The 19,264-nt window shown below is 46.2% G+C and overlaps 3 protein-coding genes across 3 annotated transcripts in view; 1 reads left to right on the top strand and 2 right to left on the bottom strand.

Moving 5' to 3' along the window:
• Positions 1–560, bottom strand: part of LOC120443866 (zinc finger protein ush) — a 51,049-nt gene extending 50,489 nt beyond the window's left edge. The window contains exon 1 of the mRNA XM_039623231.2: positions 272–560. Coding sequence (XP_039479165.1) covers positions 272–314 — 43 coding nt within the window. The 5' untranslated portion in view covers positions 315–560. The remainder of the gene's footprint in view (positions 1–271) is intronic.
• Positions 561–12,342: 11,782 nt separating this feature from the next.
• Positions 12,343–15,647, top strand: LOC120443868 (Krueppel-like factor 10). The gene is made up of 2 exons (XM_039623235.1): positions 12,343–12,624; positions 13,872–15,647. The coding sequence occupies exons 1-2, from the start codon at positions 12,556–12,558 to the stop codon at positions 15,087–15,089; spliced, it is 1,287 nt and encodes a 428-aa protein (XP_039479169.1). The 5' UTR covers positions 12,343–12,555; the 3' UTR covers positions 15,090–15,647.
• A 346-nt stretch (positions 15,648–15,993) lies between these two features.
• On the bottom strand, positions 15,994–18,990 carry LOC120443867 (mediator of RNA polymerase II transcription subunit 15). The gene is made up of 7 exons (XM_039623234.2): positions 18,831–18,990; positions 18,003–18,777; positions 17,232–17,943; positions 16,960–17,102; positions 16,285–16,905; positions 16,130–16,229; positions 15,994–16,067 (listed from the first exon to the last, which is right to left on the bottom strand). Exons 1-5 carry the CDS (start codon positions 18,881–18,883, stop codon positions 16,336–16,338), a joined length of 2,253 nt encoding a protein of 750 aa, XP_039479168.1. The 5' UTR covers positions 18,884–18,990; the 3' UTR covers positions 15,994–16,067; positions 16,130–16,229; positions 16,285–16,335.
• Between the last annotated feature and the right edge of the window lie 274 nt (positions 18,991–19,264).

Genomic DNA, 19,264 nt, shown 5'->3' with positions numbered 1-19,264 from the left:
TGTTTTGCTGTCCAAAAAACGAGAGCTGCTGAGCCAGCCAGCGAAATTGAATGGGTCAGCTTGCGGTCAGATGGGAAAAGCGATCGTGATTAGTGGAAAGCCAACAGATAGCTTTGTAATGACACAGTGTAATCTACGAAAGTACAACAGCTTGCTAGCTGGGGCACAGTAATGGTTTCAGATAACTGCAAAGGTGCTATAAAAACAGGGTCGACGTATAAGCCCCGATTCGATAAATCAAAATGAACCAAATGAACAACTTGGAACTCACCTTTATTCAACGGCTTCGGATTGGACTGTTTGCGGCGTGACATTTCGAGTCCAGCTGCTGGACCGGAGGTATATCTTCAGCTACGTCGACATCAAGCATCAAGCATCAAGTCTGCGAAAGATCCAGATCCGTGCTCCTTTTCGCGGACATTTACCGGCGGTTGCGATCGCACTCACACATAGGCGCCAGGCACCACGCACTCACTCTCACACACACGGCGAGTATCAATTATGGGCAATCAATGCGATTACTTGTTATATTGGTATTATTTGTAATATTTGTATTATTGGCGGCGATTAACAAGCCTTAATGAATTTTTAACGATCGGCGCGACGAAAAACGCGCGCGATTTATGAACGGAATGGTGGTGGAATATTCCGATTGGAATGCAGCGGGCAGTAATCTCCAACTCGATCTCGAATACCATCAATATCTGATCAGTGTTTTGCTCTTGATATTACAATTAATATGCAGTCGCGTGTTTCTTTGCCAAAAGCCTTTCGAAGGGGGCGTGGCATGCGAGGTCGTTCTTAGAGACGTCCGTTCGAAGCAAGCGCTCGCTCACGAATGAAATGCAAAACGAAACCGAAACCGACACGAAAGCTCCAATTGGGCAAAGAGAGAGAACAAGCGAGAGAGAGAGAGAGCAATCTTATAAGAGCGCGCGCATTTCTTTCCATTTTGTTTTGTACTCGGTTTTTCATCGCTCCGCATGCTTGCGCGTCTGCTTCGCAGTCTGATAAGAATCAAAACAAAAACGCCGAAACATTTACGCACGTTTTCACACTTTTCTCGCCTTCTTCATCCTTCCTTCGCTTTCACATCAACACACTTGCATCGGTATTTGCCATTTTCTGGTTGGAACATCAATGCTTTTTACAGTTCTCTACTTTTTTGTGACACCTACAACAGATATATTAATTGTTGCTTTCCACGCACTGAAGAACATTAACTCACTTTGCTTTTATGTACGAAATCTCTAATATTTTCTCCTCACTTTGATTTTTTTGCACTTTTGACTCCAGCTGCTGGCAAAAGGCGTTAGGACATAGTGTTGAAAACCCACAAAGCGCAGTTACGAGAAATTGTAAAGTTTCCACTTTAGGCCACTAGCTGGCGTTTTGATACCGTTCGCAAAGCATACTTTTAGGCCTTTTATATAGATGGCGCCTCCGAATGGCGCCAATTCAAATAAATTTAAAATTCTGTTCTTATTTTAACCACGATTCACTATAGTTCATAATGTCAAAAATAAATGTAAGCAATTACGACATCGTCCGCAGAATTCTATTTCCTGTGTGCACAACCACTTTCAGCATTTTATTTAGCTGCAGTTCCGTTTCTTTTTTGCGTAATTTCTTCATTTTGCTTCTCTTTGGTCGCTCACCTTTTTGTCTTGTAATTTGCACCTATTGCATGATTTTAATGGAAATTCCTTCTGCTTTGCATTGGACACCCATAGATTTTAAAAATTCAGACAGCGCCGGAAATGAAAAGCTTCCTGCGGGACAAACTCAATGTTGAAGGGAAGGGGGTGAGGGCGGCGTTGTAAGGGCGGGCATACAAATTGCAAATGGGGATGCATGGCAATAAATATCATAAACCAGTTAGCGACCCGTAATCCGCGCTAACATATGGCCGAGTCGATTAGCCACGGGACCTCCACGGGGCTTCCACCTTCCACCTTCCCCGCCCCCTACCACGGGTCATTTGCGGTCTCCTTTCGCTCCGTTTCTTGCCCATTTTTTCATCGCCGCCCTTCGCTAATCGCTAATGAAGTATACGCACCGTTGACCTTCGGATCGTTCATTACACTCTGTCGTTGGCTTTTTAGGCTATCCCAGATCGCTTTTGGTCTGTTCTCAATGCAATTCGGCAGTCACCCAAAAAACCTATAAATAAATGGAAAAAACAAAAGTAAATGATCGAGGTTGGTAGTACTCAGTAGCTATACTAAGCTCAAGGATATGACGGTGGATTCCACAGCACGAATATTATATGAAACATAAGAGAACATATAAGATATATTGAATGTATGTATGAGTCTTTACAGCAAATAAACACAGAAAGACGACCATCGGTTGCGAAACACTTTCTAAATATGGCGCTGTTCAAAATAATAGCCTTCATTTCGGTTGAAACGAACCAGCCATAACAAATATTCGGGGGAAACCCAGCCGCTTTAGCTTTAAGTCATGCCTATACTATAATGAGCGTGCAGATCGATGCCAAATCAATCAGCTGCGTATGTGCCCAATGGGTCGTAGTGTTTCACCGAATTTATTTCAGTGCAGCCAGTACAAAAACCCCAAAAACACCGCATCGCATGCTCAAAACAATCCGTAACCGAGTCAATCAATCCCCTGCAATCATAGTGCAATACACTCGGCTGGAGGCCTGATGAGGATGTGCCGAGATTGGGAGCAGGGGCCTATACGAGGTACGAGGTGAGGTGAGCAACTTCCAGGTCAAGCAACTTCTGGCGGCAAGGCCATGCCCGTGACTGAAATGGAAATGGAAATGACAGCCGCGAAATAATAAAACAAAACAACAAGTTAGCCGAATAACAGCCGAAATTTTCGGCGGGGGAAGCTCATATCATTGACCCAAGGTGCAGTTACCTTGCCTGCTCGCTCCGAGTGCAATGATCCGATGATCCGATCCAATGATGATCCGTCGCCGGCATCCGATCGGAAGCGGCACGTTCCAACCCTGGGCGAAGCGACCTTACCCTGAACGAACTAATTTATCGGCGACATGGGGAATGGGGGTCAATACACTGAGCCAGCAAATAGTGAAAATATTTTAATATTTAAATAATAGAAAATATTTTAATATTTTCAAAACAAAGCAGTGCTACTTCTGTTCTGAACTTTTAGACTTTGGTTCACTGCAGTTCATTGTCATTGGAGTAACCGTTTGCAATCTAATCATTGGCCTTTGTAAACCCAAAAATGGGAAATGTATTTTAAAATCATTAGTCACTTGAGTTTGATTTCGTCAAGAACATTGAAGGACCTTTAGAATCATGACTTTCATTCTTAACGATGTCAGCTGTAAATAAATTCTTTTTTATAGAACTTTTTTCTGGTTTTGTTTCGCTTGAAAGAAAGGCTACTTTTTTTTCACGTGCAGGGCGTATTCCATTAACCTTGCCGTTCTCTTGCACTCTCTTTTTGCTCTCGACGCTCTTTGGCCAACTTCTCTTCTCACTTTTTTCTGATGCTGATCGGGTATCGGGTCCACTCCCAAGATCAGCTCGGCTGGCTCCTTGCATAAATTAAAAGAGCTGATGAAATTTGGCAAGTCCGGCGCATAAGCGAGCTAAAAAGCCAAACAAACTGTTTCCCAAGCGGAGATAAAATTATGCACTTATTTTTGTTAAAAGGCTTCTTTGTGTTGGTCATCTGCCGTTATACAGACCGCCGTCGACGACGCCCACAAAATCCACTGCATTCGATCAAAGTCCAACTCGCGGACCCGCCCCCTTTCCTTGGAAATTCGGGGGTGCGATGGGTATTTATAGTAGCAATATGCAATGCAATAGGAATCCCACTCTCTCGCTCGCACTCGCACTCGCGGTACTCTCCCTCCCGCTAAATAGTCGCTGCTAATTGGGGCCGTCGCCATTGCGGTAGGTTCGTCCCATGCTGCGTATACGTAATGTCGACTGTAAACCGCCTTTTCAAATGATTTCAAATGACCATGGATGGGTTTAAATATAGGTGGGATTGGGCATCTGGCAGCAAATGAAAGTGCCATTTAATTTGGGTATAAATATAAACTGAACTAATTAAGACAAACAATATCGATTGCATAGAAGCATATAATGTTTTGCAAACCCTTTTTAATAAAAGTATTCAAGTTAAATAGTTAGGTAACATACTTAGCACACAGTTTTAAGTCAGTTGGAAACAAGAAATTGACCTAAATTGATTCAGGATTGGGCATTTCCAACCTTTGACCAGCTGCCCGTTTCCCATGGACGTGTGTTTTCCCCGATCCACTTTCCCGGATGACGACGTCGCCATCGCTGGGGCGCTTATCTCAAGTCAGACACGAATTGGCCGCTTCTATTTATAGCGATTCGAACCGAAGTCGCTTGACCGGACAAAAGAGGAAGATGATGAAATATGTGTGATGTGTGATGTGCTCGGGCTCAAATCGCTCATGCCGCCGATTACTCTGCCGATTACTGTGGTATTTCGGTACTTCACCCACAAGTGGAACTCGTAAGTCGAACGTAAGAAGGATTTTGGCGAACTTTGCGCCTCCTTCACTTATTCAGGGTCACCTTCGGAGTCACCTTCACCTTCTGCACATCGATCATTCGCCTCACGCATGTTTTTTTTTCGCACCGATTGGCGTTCGGAACCACAATGCTACACTGGGTGAACCCTGAAGAGAGAGACAGCCTCAGAACGAGGGAGAGAGATAGCGAGAGAGAGTGAAAGAGTGACTCAGGTGAAGTCATTCCAAAGGTCAAACCCGCCCAACTCTGACTTAAGTAGTTGATCAGTGATTAACCGCTGAGCTTCATGTTTTCAATGCCCCTTTTCACCACACCAGTCGAAATGTTAGTAATAATGATAATTTTTGTTAATTTTCCTGCTTACTAATATGCCACTAATATGCCCTTTTTCTTCGATATGCCCAAGTATGACCATTGTTAACTTGTTTACTCGCTTTTGGCGTTATTGCGGCGAATCTGACATTGCACTCCAGCACATTTTTCATCATGAGCAGAGACAGTCAACGTCAGCGAACCGCCTCCATTTTATTTTATTTTTTATTTTTCCGAATGGGCTTGGTTCAACGCATTGTGAATTTGACCTTACATGCAATTTGTGGCTGCGACTCGTTCATGTTTTGATGTTCACTTCCGTCGTTGTCCTTGCCAAAGTGCAAAAGCCCCGGCTAAAATGAAAATTGAGTAATGTTTAACTCGTGCCTCGTGTTTCGAGTGCCTCGATTTCGATGCGATCACCCAATCACCCGATTCCTCGCATCTTCGATTTATGGCCCCGGCCACACGATGGGCAATTTGCGAAAATATGTTAATTATTTCTTTGGTCCTCAGGTGCCGCGATGCCACTTCTTTCTCCACATCCACAGACGCAGCTCCACAGCTTCGATTTCGAAGCGCCTTGCTTTTGATTATTTGAAACGCGTCGGCTTGCTAAAAATAAATAAAATGTGGGCAAGCACAGAGCAGCAACAAAACACAAAATACAAAATACACTTTCAGCGCTCGTGCTTCGATTAGCCAACAACCATCGAAAAAGCAGCAGAAGCAGGGCAGGGCAGTAGAAAATGTGCTAAATACTCAAATCGGTGTGCACGCCTCTCCTTCATGACTATTGATCATAGGGGGAGAAAATTCTTGAGTACGGGAGCAGTCAATCTGTAAACCAGGGCTATACGGCTATAATGTGTTAGGAAAAAGAACTGCACACTCTAAACGATACCCTGTGATCTGTACAAAACTGATGATACTACATGCACAAAGCCATCATTTTGATAGGGAAAGAGCAGCGGGTGCTGTAATAGTGTCTGAACTCGAAAACATAGGGCCATGCCATACAATCAATGCGTGGCTGTCTGTAATCGCCGGAGATAAGCGACAGACTGAGAAGTCGCTCCCCTTTCGCCGGCCGGCAGACCATCCACAATTCCCAGCCCCAAACGCGCCCACTTAAGCCAACAAACGCAACAATGCCAATAAGGCAGCAAAGTCAACAGAAATACCAGTACACCGCAGTAATAAATTGCAGAAATGAAAGAGGAAGAAAACTTCGTATTGAGGGGCTGAGCACTTGGGCAATTTCCATGGTTTGTCTGCCGGCACCGGCAGCGAGCCTCCTTCTACAGCTTGTGCGAAAGGGTTTACGGACCCGTCAAGGGCAATCCATTAATCGCGGGTTCGTCGCCTATCAACTCCCCATTGCCCTCCCCTCCCCTCCCCTCCCCTCCCCTCCCCGCCCACCTCTTAGTGCGCAACGCAAAAGCAAAACAAGCGTGGAGCCACCAACACCCCATAAACAAGGTCTGCTACGTCATGGCACGGGTTTAGATAAACACACCAACCGATTCGGAACCGATTCACGCCCGATTCCATTCCGATTCCAATGGTCACGTTGCCGCCGAATGGCAATGAGTTTGATAAACAGAAACGGAAGTGGTGTGAGATATGTATGTACATATATACATACATACATGAGATGTAATGAGATGTGATGTAGACTGATTTTCCGACGCGAGTTGCGTAATTCTGATAGATCATTACATGATTTGGGAGTGTTTAATGGATTATACTTTTGTTTCAATTTCGGATTGTATAACGCTGGCGCTACAACAACAGGTGATGTTTTGTGCAACTGTACCTACGAAAAGTATGGTATGACACAGCTGTTTACCCATCGTATCATAAGCTGACTGCATAAGATATAACATATCTAATTGCCAGAGAATTAACCCCAAGCCGTCTTTCACTCACCGGAAGTCATAATTAAGCTGAATGAAACCCCACCCAGATAACCCCAATCCAGGTCGCCAAATTAATTTGTTTCATTCCATTCAGAAATCTAGTTCAAGATCAGCCGTGCAGATGACGAACCGAGTCACCTGCATTCACGATCCCCCATCGCATTCCCATCCCCGAGAGTCCAGTCCAGCCCCTGCCATATTGATAAACCCCCATTGACGCCGCATGGGAGGCAGGCTAGGAAATTGATAAGAACCCCCCTACGCTGATAACGGACACGCCTCTTGGTCATGTTGTGACTGACTAACGGACGAGTCCAACCGACGGACGGACTATCGGACATATGTACCTATGTGTGTATAGACTGCCCATGCGGTGGCCAGCTGGGAATCTTGCTTATCAGTCGCGAGTCCTTATCAGCACGAACCTAGTCCGAACCCAACCCCCGATGTAGGGTTGATCCAAAAATGGACGACTGCTGTCCGGGGGAGATGTCCGCTTTATGAATAACGCAATTATTATTCTTCGCGCGCTGTTCACGTTGACTTCACGTGGCCCCAATCAGACGCCCCAGCGACCTCGCCAACATCGGAATTGGAATTGGAATTGGAATCTACGTCGGCGGCGGCATACAAAAAACGGGTCTATCAGCGGCCTCCCTTCCCGCGCCTTCCAGCGCGCTTATTCTAGATTTATTTATGTTTGTGCCATATATTCATACGCGGTACTCGTGGGACCAAGGGAATACTGTGCTCGCACGAATGCTAGACGATATAGACACCTGTTTATCGAGAGTGAGATGAGTAGGGTGTGAAGTGTGCCTATGAGAGAGTTTCTCGATCTGTAACTCTTAGTAACACAGATAACTGTAGGCAACTAGCAGACCATTCAAAAGGTAGCTACGAATATTTCGCAACTAGATCATGTTTTTTTACACGGGCTTAGTTAAGCTTTTTAAAGGTCAGGAGTTTGAACACCTAAAATTTAAATGTGCGAATGTTGGCATAGCAAAAACTTGTATGTGTACCTGCCAAATGAATGAATAGACATATATCATCCATGAAAGGTATTATTTACTAATAACAGAGAGGTTCTAAGAACCGGGTATCCCTGAGTCGGAAAACGGATTATTAATACTTGTTTCTGTTTGTCCCATATACTATATTATATTATACTATACTATACTATACTATACTATACCATATTTCCCACTTATTGATGATGTTGTTTATTTCAAGCGCACGACTGATGATGAGATGAACTGCGTTGCCATTAAGGCGTTCACCTGAACCGGTTCAGGGACGTCTATATCCCTACGATGCAATGTTCTGCCATTCACATCCGATTTCGTCTTGCGTTCCAGGGAAAACAACTTTCAAGTTCAGACCAACATTTTGCAGCTATAGGAACTGGGCCAAGGTCGATTTTTACCGGCCGCCAGAACGGGAATCGCATGAGAATTAATGCGAGCGGTGCGGAGGAATGAGGGCGCCAGAGAAACCCCATTAAACTGTGACCAGGGGAAACCTTCGCGTCATCGTAAATTTCCATCGGCAAGACCGCAATCCCGACTGAAGGTCGTCTACGCCCCTTCCCTTACTCTGTTTACATGGTGCTCGTGGTAGACCTCTCTTAGCCTTGCTCCAAAGATTCGTAGACGCCGGTTCTCCGCGTTCCGTTCCATTCTGTTCCGATTTAGCTTTCGGCTTTGGAGCAACGCGTCGGTGGGCACGTAGGCAGAGCCGCCGACTGAGGGAGAGCAAGCGCATCATTAGTGCGGGGATTACAGCCCGAGGTGGGGGGTAGTTATAGAAAAGCTTCTATAAGGGCAGTATCTATAAAGATATTTCTCTAGAGATCAGACGTCTTTGGTGTAGCAAAATGAGATCCCGAGGACATAATCAAATCTTTAACAAGTTATTGCATTTGCTTTCTTAGCTGAGCAACAGTGGGGAGAGATCGGGAATCACTCATTAAAATAAAGGTCTCAATTTAGAGTTGAATCTCGAGTTGGTAATGTGAGTCTTTATAGCAAAGATAAACATGTTCATATTTGGCATATATATTTATCCAAGATCAAATGTTAGTTTTTGTCAAGATCCCCGCATTGTAGACCAATAACGAGGTTACGCGTAATGGTGAAATATAAGAAAGTTCATAAATAGTCACAACTACACACCAAAAACCCCAATGTATCTTTAGATATGGGAGGACTTGACAATTACAAAGCAAGTGGAAGTTCCCATTTCGTTGATTAGTATGCATGTTTCCACGAAACTAGTTTGACCAAGTCGAAGAACCCACCATAATCTGCTCAATTGTGGAAAATCTTCTTGTTTGTAAACATGTTTACACACATGCTCAATGGAAATTTCTGTTTATTTCTCCTTTTGTCAAAGGCGGACAAGCAATATGAAACCAAGAAGCTAACAAAGTCTGCACTTGGAGTCACGAGTTGGGCTCATGACGTCATGGAGAGTTTTTGACGATCTTGGCGCTTTTTTCAGACGATGTTGAAGCGTTGTCCACGCCCGCGTGCCAGGAAAGGCCGACAAACAGAAACTGGGGGAAAATGTTTGTGAATGGGAATCGAGGGAAACTAGGAAAATGGGCGTCGCATTTGACGCGTTTGACGTTGTTGCCGTGCCGAATTATAGACCAGTTCCTCATGACTTTTGGACGGGCTGTGGGCCACTCGTGGAATACATGATTGAATGGATATACATATGCATACTATCAACAATCAGGGTTCTTTTTCGAGGCCTTCTGACGTCAGGGTCCACCTGTGACTGACATTTCGACCAACTCCCCCGTCGGAAAATTGTCTGCTTGCGCCCGTGGCTCCATTCTGGTTGCAACTTCTCTTCTTATTAATAATAAAATAAACAGCGTAGGAGGCCTTGAACCCGGCTGAAGCTCACGCCAACGTCACGCTTATTATGCTGTGACCTTTGACGCGCAACAGGAGCAAGAAGCCAGCGTGGGTGTGACGTCACCGAGCCAACGTGTCTGCTACGTAATGCCAGATGCCAGTTGCCAGAAGAGAGTTACGTCAATGCGCAAACTCGCTCTGCGGAATCTAAAGCTATATGTACATCGTATATCTAAGTCGGCCTTTGGCACACCGCAAAAAAGGTATTTTGCTTACTTTTGTGTTAGAAGAACAAGTTTTGAAATCTAAACCCAGAAGTAAGATTTATTTTTAGTTTCTATTATTGCCCAAATGAATAATCTCCATAATTTAGCAATGAATTTAAGAAAGTAATAGAATACTGTAATCTAGTTGGGATGTACGCCTTCCTGGCGAAATTCTATAGTATTGACACTCCGGTTTTTCCAGTGACCAGCGGCCTACGTGCGTTTGCGAGTATGTGCGTGGGCACACGTGAGTTCTGCGAGTCCGGATTTCGCCAGCCCAGATTAGGTGGGTGGGCGTGGGATATCCGTGGGCGAATGCAAGTCAAGGGAACTGAACTTGAACCCGCCGGGGAGCCGAGATATACGTCTATTTTTAGTTCTAACCTGCGTCCGCTGATTGTGTTCAGCCTCAGCAATGCACATAAATTCGCGCTTGATGGATTTGCGGGGTGTGGAGGAACAGGTCGGTGGGGGGCTCAACTGCGCCGCAGTTTGCATTCAAAATGGTGGGGAGGGGGTGCGCAATGGAGAGGGGTGCGGTAACGGTATATCGGCCCATTTACACGCCCACATTAGCGAGAGAGTGGAGGCCATCGCTTCAGTTCCGCGCAAATTTACACACGAATTCCGATTCCAATAACAAACACGAAGCGAAGACAAAAACAAAAACGCAAGTACTGCAAACCCCCACACGCACACAACCACACAGATAGGCACGCCACAGACTGCTGGCATTTCTGCCCCGTCTTACTCGCACTCACTCAATCGTCCGCTCAGGCAAAGTATCAACAAATGTTCACGTGAACATCATGAGGTCAACGCGTGATACCAGACGGACCCACACAGACACTCACGCACACCACCGAACACCCAGGCGAGCTGCTCAGCCAGTAAGAAGGTTATTTTCCAAAGGGGTCCACTAGGGCATACCCTCTAAAACCGAAGAGCTAGGAAAAAGATTTTATTTTTTACAGCAACCTGCAAAAAGTTTCACACGGAGTTTAGTATCAACAAATGTAGAGTGTCTTTGAGGGAATGCGAGAAAAAATACCTCTGGTATTTGTCAGAAATCTGCATCTAGTTTAGCGCCCCTATACCACCCCTGAATACCCTAGACGGCGTGAACAGTCGCCCCACAAGTCTGGTGTGGGGTATGGCGTGCTAGTTATTCGTTGTTGTTGCGCAAGAGAGCGGGCGAGCGCCAATGGCCACAGCTGTTTCTGGCGTTCGCTCTTTGGCGTGTGTGCTCTGTGCACGAGCCCCTTTTTGCTTTGAAAACTGTTACAGGCGAACGGCGAGCATTGCCAGGTAGAATTTACACGTGTCCTCGAGGGTTTTCGAACGAAATAAATTTAATCTATCGACGACTAATTGAGTTACATGCCCCATGCAAGTATATGCGGCATTTTGCAACGCCTGCTTTTCGTGACTCAGCTTTCTTATCTCCCCGTTTCTTGGACCTGGCAATGCCTCCCATCTCAACTGTTGAGCTCCCACACTCTCTGACTTTCGCACTCTGCCTTTCGTTTATTAATGAAATCAGCGTCTGCTTAAAGTCAGACTTCCAAAGTTAATGCAAATATATGCGGCTTAGATATATAGTCTTAGATTCCAGCTTGAGGGGCGTCTGCCAGGTTTCGAGCCAGTTTTTAAGTATCTTTTTCAGCCGATTATTCACAGACTTCCGTGGCAACAACTACGTCAGCTACTCAGTCACGGCTTTGGGGTGTGTCTGTGAGTGTGTCGCTTGGTGTGCGCTGTGCACGCGGCTTGGGCATGCACAGCCTATGAATAGACAGCCCCTGGAGCCCCCTCCCCTCCCCACCTCCTCCTACGCTGCCCCGATCTCTCTAGCACCAAACACCAGACCCCGCAGTGAACAGCTGATGACGTCCATGCGTTGATTACGTGCTCTGCCTCTCTCCTACTGGCTGTGTGTCTGCGTCCTGCACGGAAAGAAATAACTTTGTCACTTGGTGAATTTTTGGGTCTTCTCGAAAAAGACAAAAACATCGTATGGATTTTTCGAAGATATTAATAGAAATCAAAATAAATGAAAATCTTAGGTCGGGGCTTCAGCTGAACCTCTTTCAAGTTATTTCCCACCAACTTTACAGTTACAAAGTAAGTTGACGAAGATTTCATTCTTAACGGGCTATTTTGTGCGGTGCACGTGGGCTGCCGAGAGGTGAGTGAGCAGGAGACCTGACCTTTTTGCGCCCGAGAGAGAGAAGCCCGAGGAGGTGCTGCCCACGTTGCTGGCTGATGTTCGTCCGGGTTACATTGCACTGGTTGCTTCACTGCCGATGACGATGGCCCGCACACACACACTTGAACGCTACCCAGTGATTACGTCGTCGGCGGCTCCACTCACTCACACTTGCACAGCCTCTGCCGGCAGCGACGTCGGCGGCGACAGCTCTGCTGGGAGCTGAATGGCTTTGCCTTTTTCATTCGTCTCTTGAATTCTGAACGCAACGGTTCGCCTTCGCTCCAAATCGGCAAGCGGCACTCGAAAGCGCCAGTGCAAAGTTAACTAGAGTGCAAAAATCCACACAAACTGAGATTAAACCAAGTGATAAGCCCCGGAGCAAAACAAACAAACAAACAAACACAGACTCTTCAAAAAAAAAAAAGAGTGCAACTAAAATTTGAAAGTGCAATGGACATGGATACCTTGCTACCTTCACCGCCCGCAACGCCCCCACTGAGGGAAAACAAGTTGGAAAACGTAAGTGACCTACAAAGTGGATATATGCAGTGTACACTAGTGTAATTAGTGCTTATTAAGTGGGGATAGTGCATTCAAGGCAGCGGAAAATCAAACGGAATCGTACTTAGCTCGCTCTCGCTTCCACTTGCCGCGTTTCTAAAAACAAAGTGCTCCATCCCGCTCGCACTCGCACACAGCCATTCGATCACGCAGCCAGCACGCTTTCACGTGAACACCGCATGCACAGCGAGTGATGTGTGAGTGCGAGCGAGAGGCCGCAGCTGAACATTGGACTTGGCACCACTGGGAAAAAACAACAGAAAAGCAAGAGAGAGAAGGTGAGTTGCCAATTGGCAACTGTGGGCGAGCAACTGCGGTGGAGCATTGGAGCGGGGAGTGAGGGGGGAGTAAGAGAAAAGAGAGGGCCAAGCCAAAAGCTAGGCAAACAAACAGGCCAAGCCCCAACCCATAAAACCATGTCACATTTCTACCTCGTTTTTTATCTGGCCAAGAAAGAAAGAAACAAACAAACACTGTCGCACATTAGAGCGCAACGTGCCGAGCCCATAAAAAGATTTCGACGTCTTCGCACGAGTCATAATACACCCCTCGCAATCGCCGTCCCCATAAAATCAGCCACCTGAAGCACGTCATAATAAAATCCGCAGTGTGGCAGCACTTTCCTTGCATGCTTTCAGGCGCAACTCTTAAATGGTGTAGGCCACATCAATAAGTTCTGGAAAATGCGCTGTAAACGCAACAGTTGCTCAGATTTTCATTCATAAAAGTTAAGTCGTGGGATTCAGAAATCGAATATTCGAAACTATTTGAAAAATTAACAGCATTTTTTTTTGGTTGGATAACATTAATTTCAAGACCGACAGTACATTTCACTGAACTGATGCTCATTTACATTTGTACGTGCATAATTTAAAGCACAACAGGCAGCAACATTTAATGAGTAATATTCTCTCACCCCAAACGGCCTTTAAAAGAGTTCAAAAACCGCCAAAAACAATGTCCCCTTGGCCTTGCGAAGGAGCATTGAACCTGGAGTTGGGTGGTCTGCTGCGGGGTGTGTGAAGGTTAACGGTGAACGGCCTTGCCAGCCGCCGGCGTAATTAGCGAATTGCGGGGAAAAGTTATTGTGGGTCAATGCTGGTCAGCGAAAAGTGAATGGGAATGTGAATGCACTGCTCAGAACCTGAACTCGACAATGTTAACGAACTCTCACTAACCCTGAACTTGTCCTTTCCCTATTCCAGGTCGCCAAGGACGAGCAACAGGTGAACGAGAACCTGCTCAAGGCCAAGCTCAAGCTGGTGGCCCAAAAGAGCCAGAAAAATGGAGGGATCATCACCCCCAATCCCTCAGACACGGAAGACGACACTCCCGAAATGGCGGTTCCCAGCAAGAAACCCCGTTTGGAACAGCCTGCTATGAGCATGACTCCGCCGCCGGATCAAAAGCTAGACGATGATCACAAGGCGGAAAGGGTTAGCGTCATCATGCGAGTCAACAGTTCAGGCGCTGTCTCCTCTAGTAGCCAAGACGAGAACTCATCCAGTTCAACCTCCTGCTGCAGTTCCTCTTCCAACACAAACACAAGTACAAGTTCAGTGCCACCCACTGTGGAGGACGACTATCCAGAGGCCAATGTGTGGCGCAATCTCAAGTTCAAAATGAACAGGAAGCGTGCCGCAGAAGTGGCTCTACCACCAGTACAAACACCCGAGGCACCAGCCCCCAAGCTTGTAGCTCCACCTGCTCCAGCGGAAAGCATCGAGGAGGAGGAAGTTAAGCCTATTCTGACACCGATCTATGTTAGCCCAGTAGCTTCGACTGCCAGCCAACTTATCCTGCTCAGCACAGTGGCCGCCCAACAGAGCCCCTCACCCATACCCAAACCGCCCACAATGTCCGAGGAGAAACTAACAACTAGAATTACTGCTGCTCAGGCGGCGGCCACCAGGAGTCGCATCTACGAGTGCAGTTTTCCCGACTGCGGCAAGAACTACTTCAAAAGCAGTCACTTGAAGGCCCACCAGAGGGTTCACACCGGCGAGCGACCCTTCATCTGCAAGTGGGAGAACTGTGACAAAAGATTCTCCCGCTCCGATGAGCTGTCCCGTCACAAACGGACCCACACTGGCGAAAAGAAGTTCCAGTGCAGTGTCTGCCAGAAGAAATTCATGAGGAGCGACCACCTGTCAAAGCACGTCAAACGACACAACAAGGATAAGGCGAACGGAGTGAACCGACATGTCTCCCTGGCGAACAACAACACATCAGCCTCCGTTGCGGCTTCCCTCTGCGATGCCTCGCTCCATTTGCGGGCGATAGCACCGGCGGGCTCCAGCGCCAGTTCCACGCCCATCACCTCCGCCAGCTTGCAAGTCTACAGCGCCCAAGATCTGCTGAGGCTACAGCAGCAGGCCAACAGTTTCACATTCGGCGGAACCCTGCTTCAAGTGCAGCGATGAGAAGAGCAGTACGAGCAGTAGAGCAGCACCAGAACCAATCTCAGCCCGACAGTATCGCCAGCTAAACAGAGATGAATTCCCACCAAATTGCAAAACAAATTTACATCCGAGTCGAATTCGAAAAGCCTTTTTCCTCTCGTGTAGCTGGTGTAGACTTAAGCTTAGTTAGGAGCTAGATCTTGTCACCGTTTTGTGCATATATCAACTTAAAATTCAATACGTAATACCCAAATCGGATAGATGCCACTTCCTTTCCAGGAGCACGCAAACCACTTCTTATCTAAGCGATCTTCTTCAGATTTATATTCTGAATATCCCTAGTGTTTGTACATATTATAAAGAGACGCATTCGGCGTCCAACATCTGTGATATTTAAGTTTTCTTAACTCTTTTCTATTGTACCATAGTTGTCGGTGTAATTCTCTTAAGCTTAAACACACACAATTGTATTTATTGCTAAATGTGAAAAAAGTAAAAGAAAACAAATAGAAATAATGGATCATCCACGATTCCAATCTCAACAAATGAAAATATACATATTTTCCAAAGAACACTAAATCGATTGTATGAAATGGGAGGAACAAGTTATTGGGAACAAGTCTGTTGCGGGGACTTTCGATTTGGCGAGAAACCAAATAACGATAAAGGAATTTTTGAAAAAAATGGAATAGCTACAAGCCCCATTTCAAATAGTTTGCGCTTACCTTCTTAAAAATCTCAGCCGAATAATAAAATTTTGAAATATGTAGCCCCAATTTGGTATTGAATTTAGTCTTGAGTGTGGAATGTTTTTTGCTTGATGAGTAGAATTTGCTTTGATTTAATTGATGTGTGTGTTGTGTATATGATGGATGCTTTCATGCGGGGCAGCTCAATATTATTTGAAATAATTGGTTTTATTTTGTTTTAGTATAAAAGCCATTTGTCTTATTTGTAAATATTTAAATCCACAAAACAAACTAGGGACATTTTGGGCATCTAAAATAAAATCAGAAATTTAAAAATCCATTGATTTAAAATTAAACCAGATATCAACTTACTTAACTCCCACACATTTAGCTTAGCTTAGATATAATAAATGTTTATAGTTGCATTAGGCTGGATAGTTAGGTAGAACTTCCAACAAATATAAAAATATATCTAGAATGAAAGAACAAGTTAGAATGATTTTAAAATAAACAAGTAATGAACTCACGTAATGTACGCACTTTTAGCTTAGGCTAAAAAATGTAAATTTATAGTGGGGCTAAACTCCCAGCAAAGTGGAAAGTTCACAGACTGCTCTGGGTTTCGATTGGGGGGAACACGCCTGTCGCACGGCCATCTCCCAGGTGTCTAACAAATGCGAGAGGGAGTAGTTCTTGGGCAACTTTGAGATGCGGGCGATGAGAGCTTGCTGCACCGTCTGCAGGAAGGGGGTGGCTGAATACTCCTGTTCCGCCAAGGAGCAGTCCGGGGCCTGCCACGGATATTCCTCCGGCACACTGACACTTACTGGCGGAACACTGGGCAATCGTTTGTCATCCAGGCAGCAGATCAAGCGAATGGTCTTGTTGTTTATCTGGGATGTGGTATCCAATTTCACTTTAAACTTGGTGTCCAGCCTAGCAATTTCGCCTTGAAGCACATGTGGCACTTCCTGCTCAAAAGTCGTGGACTTTTCCTCCACTCGCGGTCGCTTCGCGGGCACTGGAGCTGTTATATCCGTACCAAAGAGCAGTTCCAAAGTGGGTCGGAATGTGCGATGCAGTGTGTGATTCGCTACTGGACTTTGGAGCGTTGTATTTATTACCTCCAGCAAAGGATTCGAGGATTTCTAGGTATAACGAAGAATTTAATCAAATGACCCGTTGGAACTGGATCTACTTACGCCAAATTGCTGGCCGGAATAGGAGATGAGATCCATCTTCTCAAGGGCTTTTTCACACTTCAGGAGAGTTTCGAGCGGCACGCGCTGTGTAGGATTGCAGAGAATCTCCAACAACTTACTCATCTTTGTCATCTTCTCCACATCTATTAAACAACATGGGTATTAGTTCACTCGCAAAAAATATATAAGCCCGTGATATTATTGGTTTACATTTAACTTTGGCATTAAATGGTAGTTAGTTCAGGCAACCAAATGTGAGGGTATCAACTTACTTGTTCCGTCGTTGCTTATCTTGGCAAGCATCCGCTTTAGAGGCTCAATGTACTTGGTCAGCTGCTTATATTTCTCGCGGTACAAAGCCTCCTCCTGGGGATTAAATGGACTGTTACCAGTAACCTGACCAGGTGTGTTGATCGAGGCACTCGGAGACTGCTGCCGAATATTGCGCTGCGGATTCTGCATCTGCATCATCTGCGGACTGGACTGGGGAACCAGTGCCGGACTTGGAATCATATTGGTCGTGGACATCTGCGAAGTCGGGGGTTGCTGTGTGGGCGTCTGATTGCCCACCACCAGCTGTTGCTGCTGTTGTTGCATTTGCTGAAGCTGAGCCTGTTGCTGCAATTGCTGAGCATCCGCCGGCGATGGACTGGATCGCATGAAGGGCTGTCCCGGCTGCTGGCCACCCACTCCCACGCCTCCCCGATTACCGGGAAACATCTGACCCCCCTGGCCCATAGGCATATTTGGCTTTTGCTGCAAATTCGGTGGCATGTTCACACCCATCCCGCCCATGGGGTTCATTCCTCCTTGTTGCACAGCGTTGGGGGGCAGACCTGCTCCACCCACTTGTTGCTGACCCGCAGGCCCGCCAACTACATTGTGTGGTCCTTGAGGCATTCCCTGCATACCCTGGCCGGACATTCCTTGGGGTCCGCCCATTCCGTTGCCTTGGCCCATCCGCATCATGGGATTCATACCCATCTAGAGAAAGAAACGAAACATATTATTATTTGATCAAAGTCAGCAATGATATAACTTACCCCCATTTGGCTCTGCTGAATCTGCTGCATGGGAGGCATTTGTTGCATGGCGTTTACGTTCATTGGCCCGCCCTGCATCTGATTTGGCCCGGGGCCACCTGCTCCTGCACCTCCAGCATTTGCTCCGACGGCTCCGCCGACAGCAGGTCCACTGTTCGGTCCCGGTCCTACCATTTGGTTAGGCATGCCAACGCCCACGCCCATCTGTTGCCCTGGATTTCCGACAATCTGTCCCTGATTTTGCCCGCCGCCGGCGCCCATCACGTTCATCACTCCTGGGGCATTTCCGCCTTGCTGCATCTGTTGAACCTGCATCATCTGCTGGGCCCCAGCTCCACCCGCACCCATGGGCATTTGGCCACGGATATTGGGCATGGGCTGCATTTGCTGCTGTCCAGGGCGCTGCTGATTCAGGGATTGCAGCAAATTAGAGGCGGTTCCGGGGCCTCCGGGCACTGGAGCTCCTCCTCCGGCGCCCATGGGCATCATCTGGGGATTGCGATTCCCTTGACTGGCAAGATTCTGCAGTGCGTTCAGTGGATCCTGCATCATATTCTGCCCGCCGCCCATTTCTGCATTTGGGGGCGGGCCACCCTGCTGTTGTTGCTGCTGCTGCTGTTGCTGGGACTTTCGGGACATGTCCTTGTAATGCATAAACAGCTTTGCTACCAGACCCAAATACTCGTCCTTGGTACGCGACTTTCGAAATATGTGGTTCTCCATAACGCCGGCATTTTTAGTCTGGTCCTGCGCATTTGGTGGCAACAAGTCGTGGCTGAAAAAACAGAAGTTTAAGTTTGGAAATCGCAGAAATCTTTTGCATATTACATTTTGGAGATGACATTCTGTCGGAACTTTTGGCTCTGCCAGTCGTCGGTCATTTTGGGTAACAGTGAAATGAGTTTTGAGATCCTTAAAGCAATTAAATCGCGATTCACAAATTCATTCTTCCTCTTCTCGAAGCACAGTGTGACCGTTCCAGGCAACCGCCTAATTGCCTAAAGGCTTTTACATCGCCATGTTATTTAACATAATGTAGCATTTCTTGTAACAGTCTTTTAAATATGTATTTTAATTTTTTAAACCAACTATATTGAGCTGGATATTTGAAGCATCGTTTAAATGACCCAAAAATTAAGGAATCGTGTTATTTTCATAAAATTTTATAACAAATATATTAAGTTTTTAGTTAACAAATCTTCATGTGTTTTTAGATTAAGTTTTTGGCAGTCTGGTTAACCATCGGTTATTTAGTCTAACGG

Source organism: Drosophila santomea, chromosome 2L (assembly GCF_016746245.2).
Source record: "Drosophila santomea strain STO CAGO 1482 chromosome 2L, Prin_Dsan_1.1, whole genome shotgun sequence".
In the NCBI taxonomy this organism is placed as follows: domain Eukaryota; kingdom Metazoa; phylum Arthropoda; class Insecta; order Diptera; family Drosophilidae; genus Drosophila; species Drosophila santomea.
The sequence above is the reverse complement of the archived record's forward strand: the minus strand, read 5'-3'. Positions and strand labels throughout refer to the sequence as shown.

Bases quoted from the DNA above. Each gene is read 5' to 3' on its own strand.
- LOC120443868 (XM_039623235.1), top strand. From the start codon at position 12,556: ATGGACATGGATACCTTGCTACCTTCACCGCCCGCAACGCCCCCACTG. The intron at 12,625-13,871 runs GTAAGTGACCTA...TCCCTATTCCAG, and splicing joins GGGAAAACAAGTTGGAAAAC to GTCGCCAAGGACGAGCAACA.
- LOC120443867 (XM_039623234.2), bottom strand. From the start codon at position 18,883: ATGACCGACGACTGGCAGAGCCAAAAGTTCCGACAGAATGTCATCTCC. The intron at 18,778-18,830 runs GTAATATGCAAA...CTGTTTTTTCAG, and splicing joins CAGAATGTCATCTCCAAAAT to CCACGACTTGTTGCCACCAA. The intron at 17,944-18,002 runs GTAAGTTATATC...TTCTTTCTCTAG, and splicing joins TTCAGCAGAGCCAAATGGGG to ATGGGTATGAATCCCATGAT.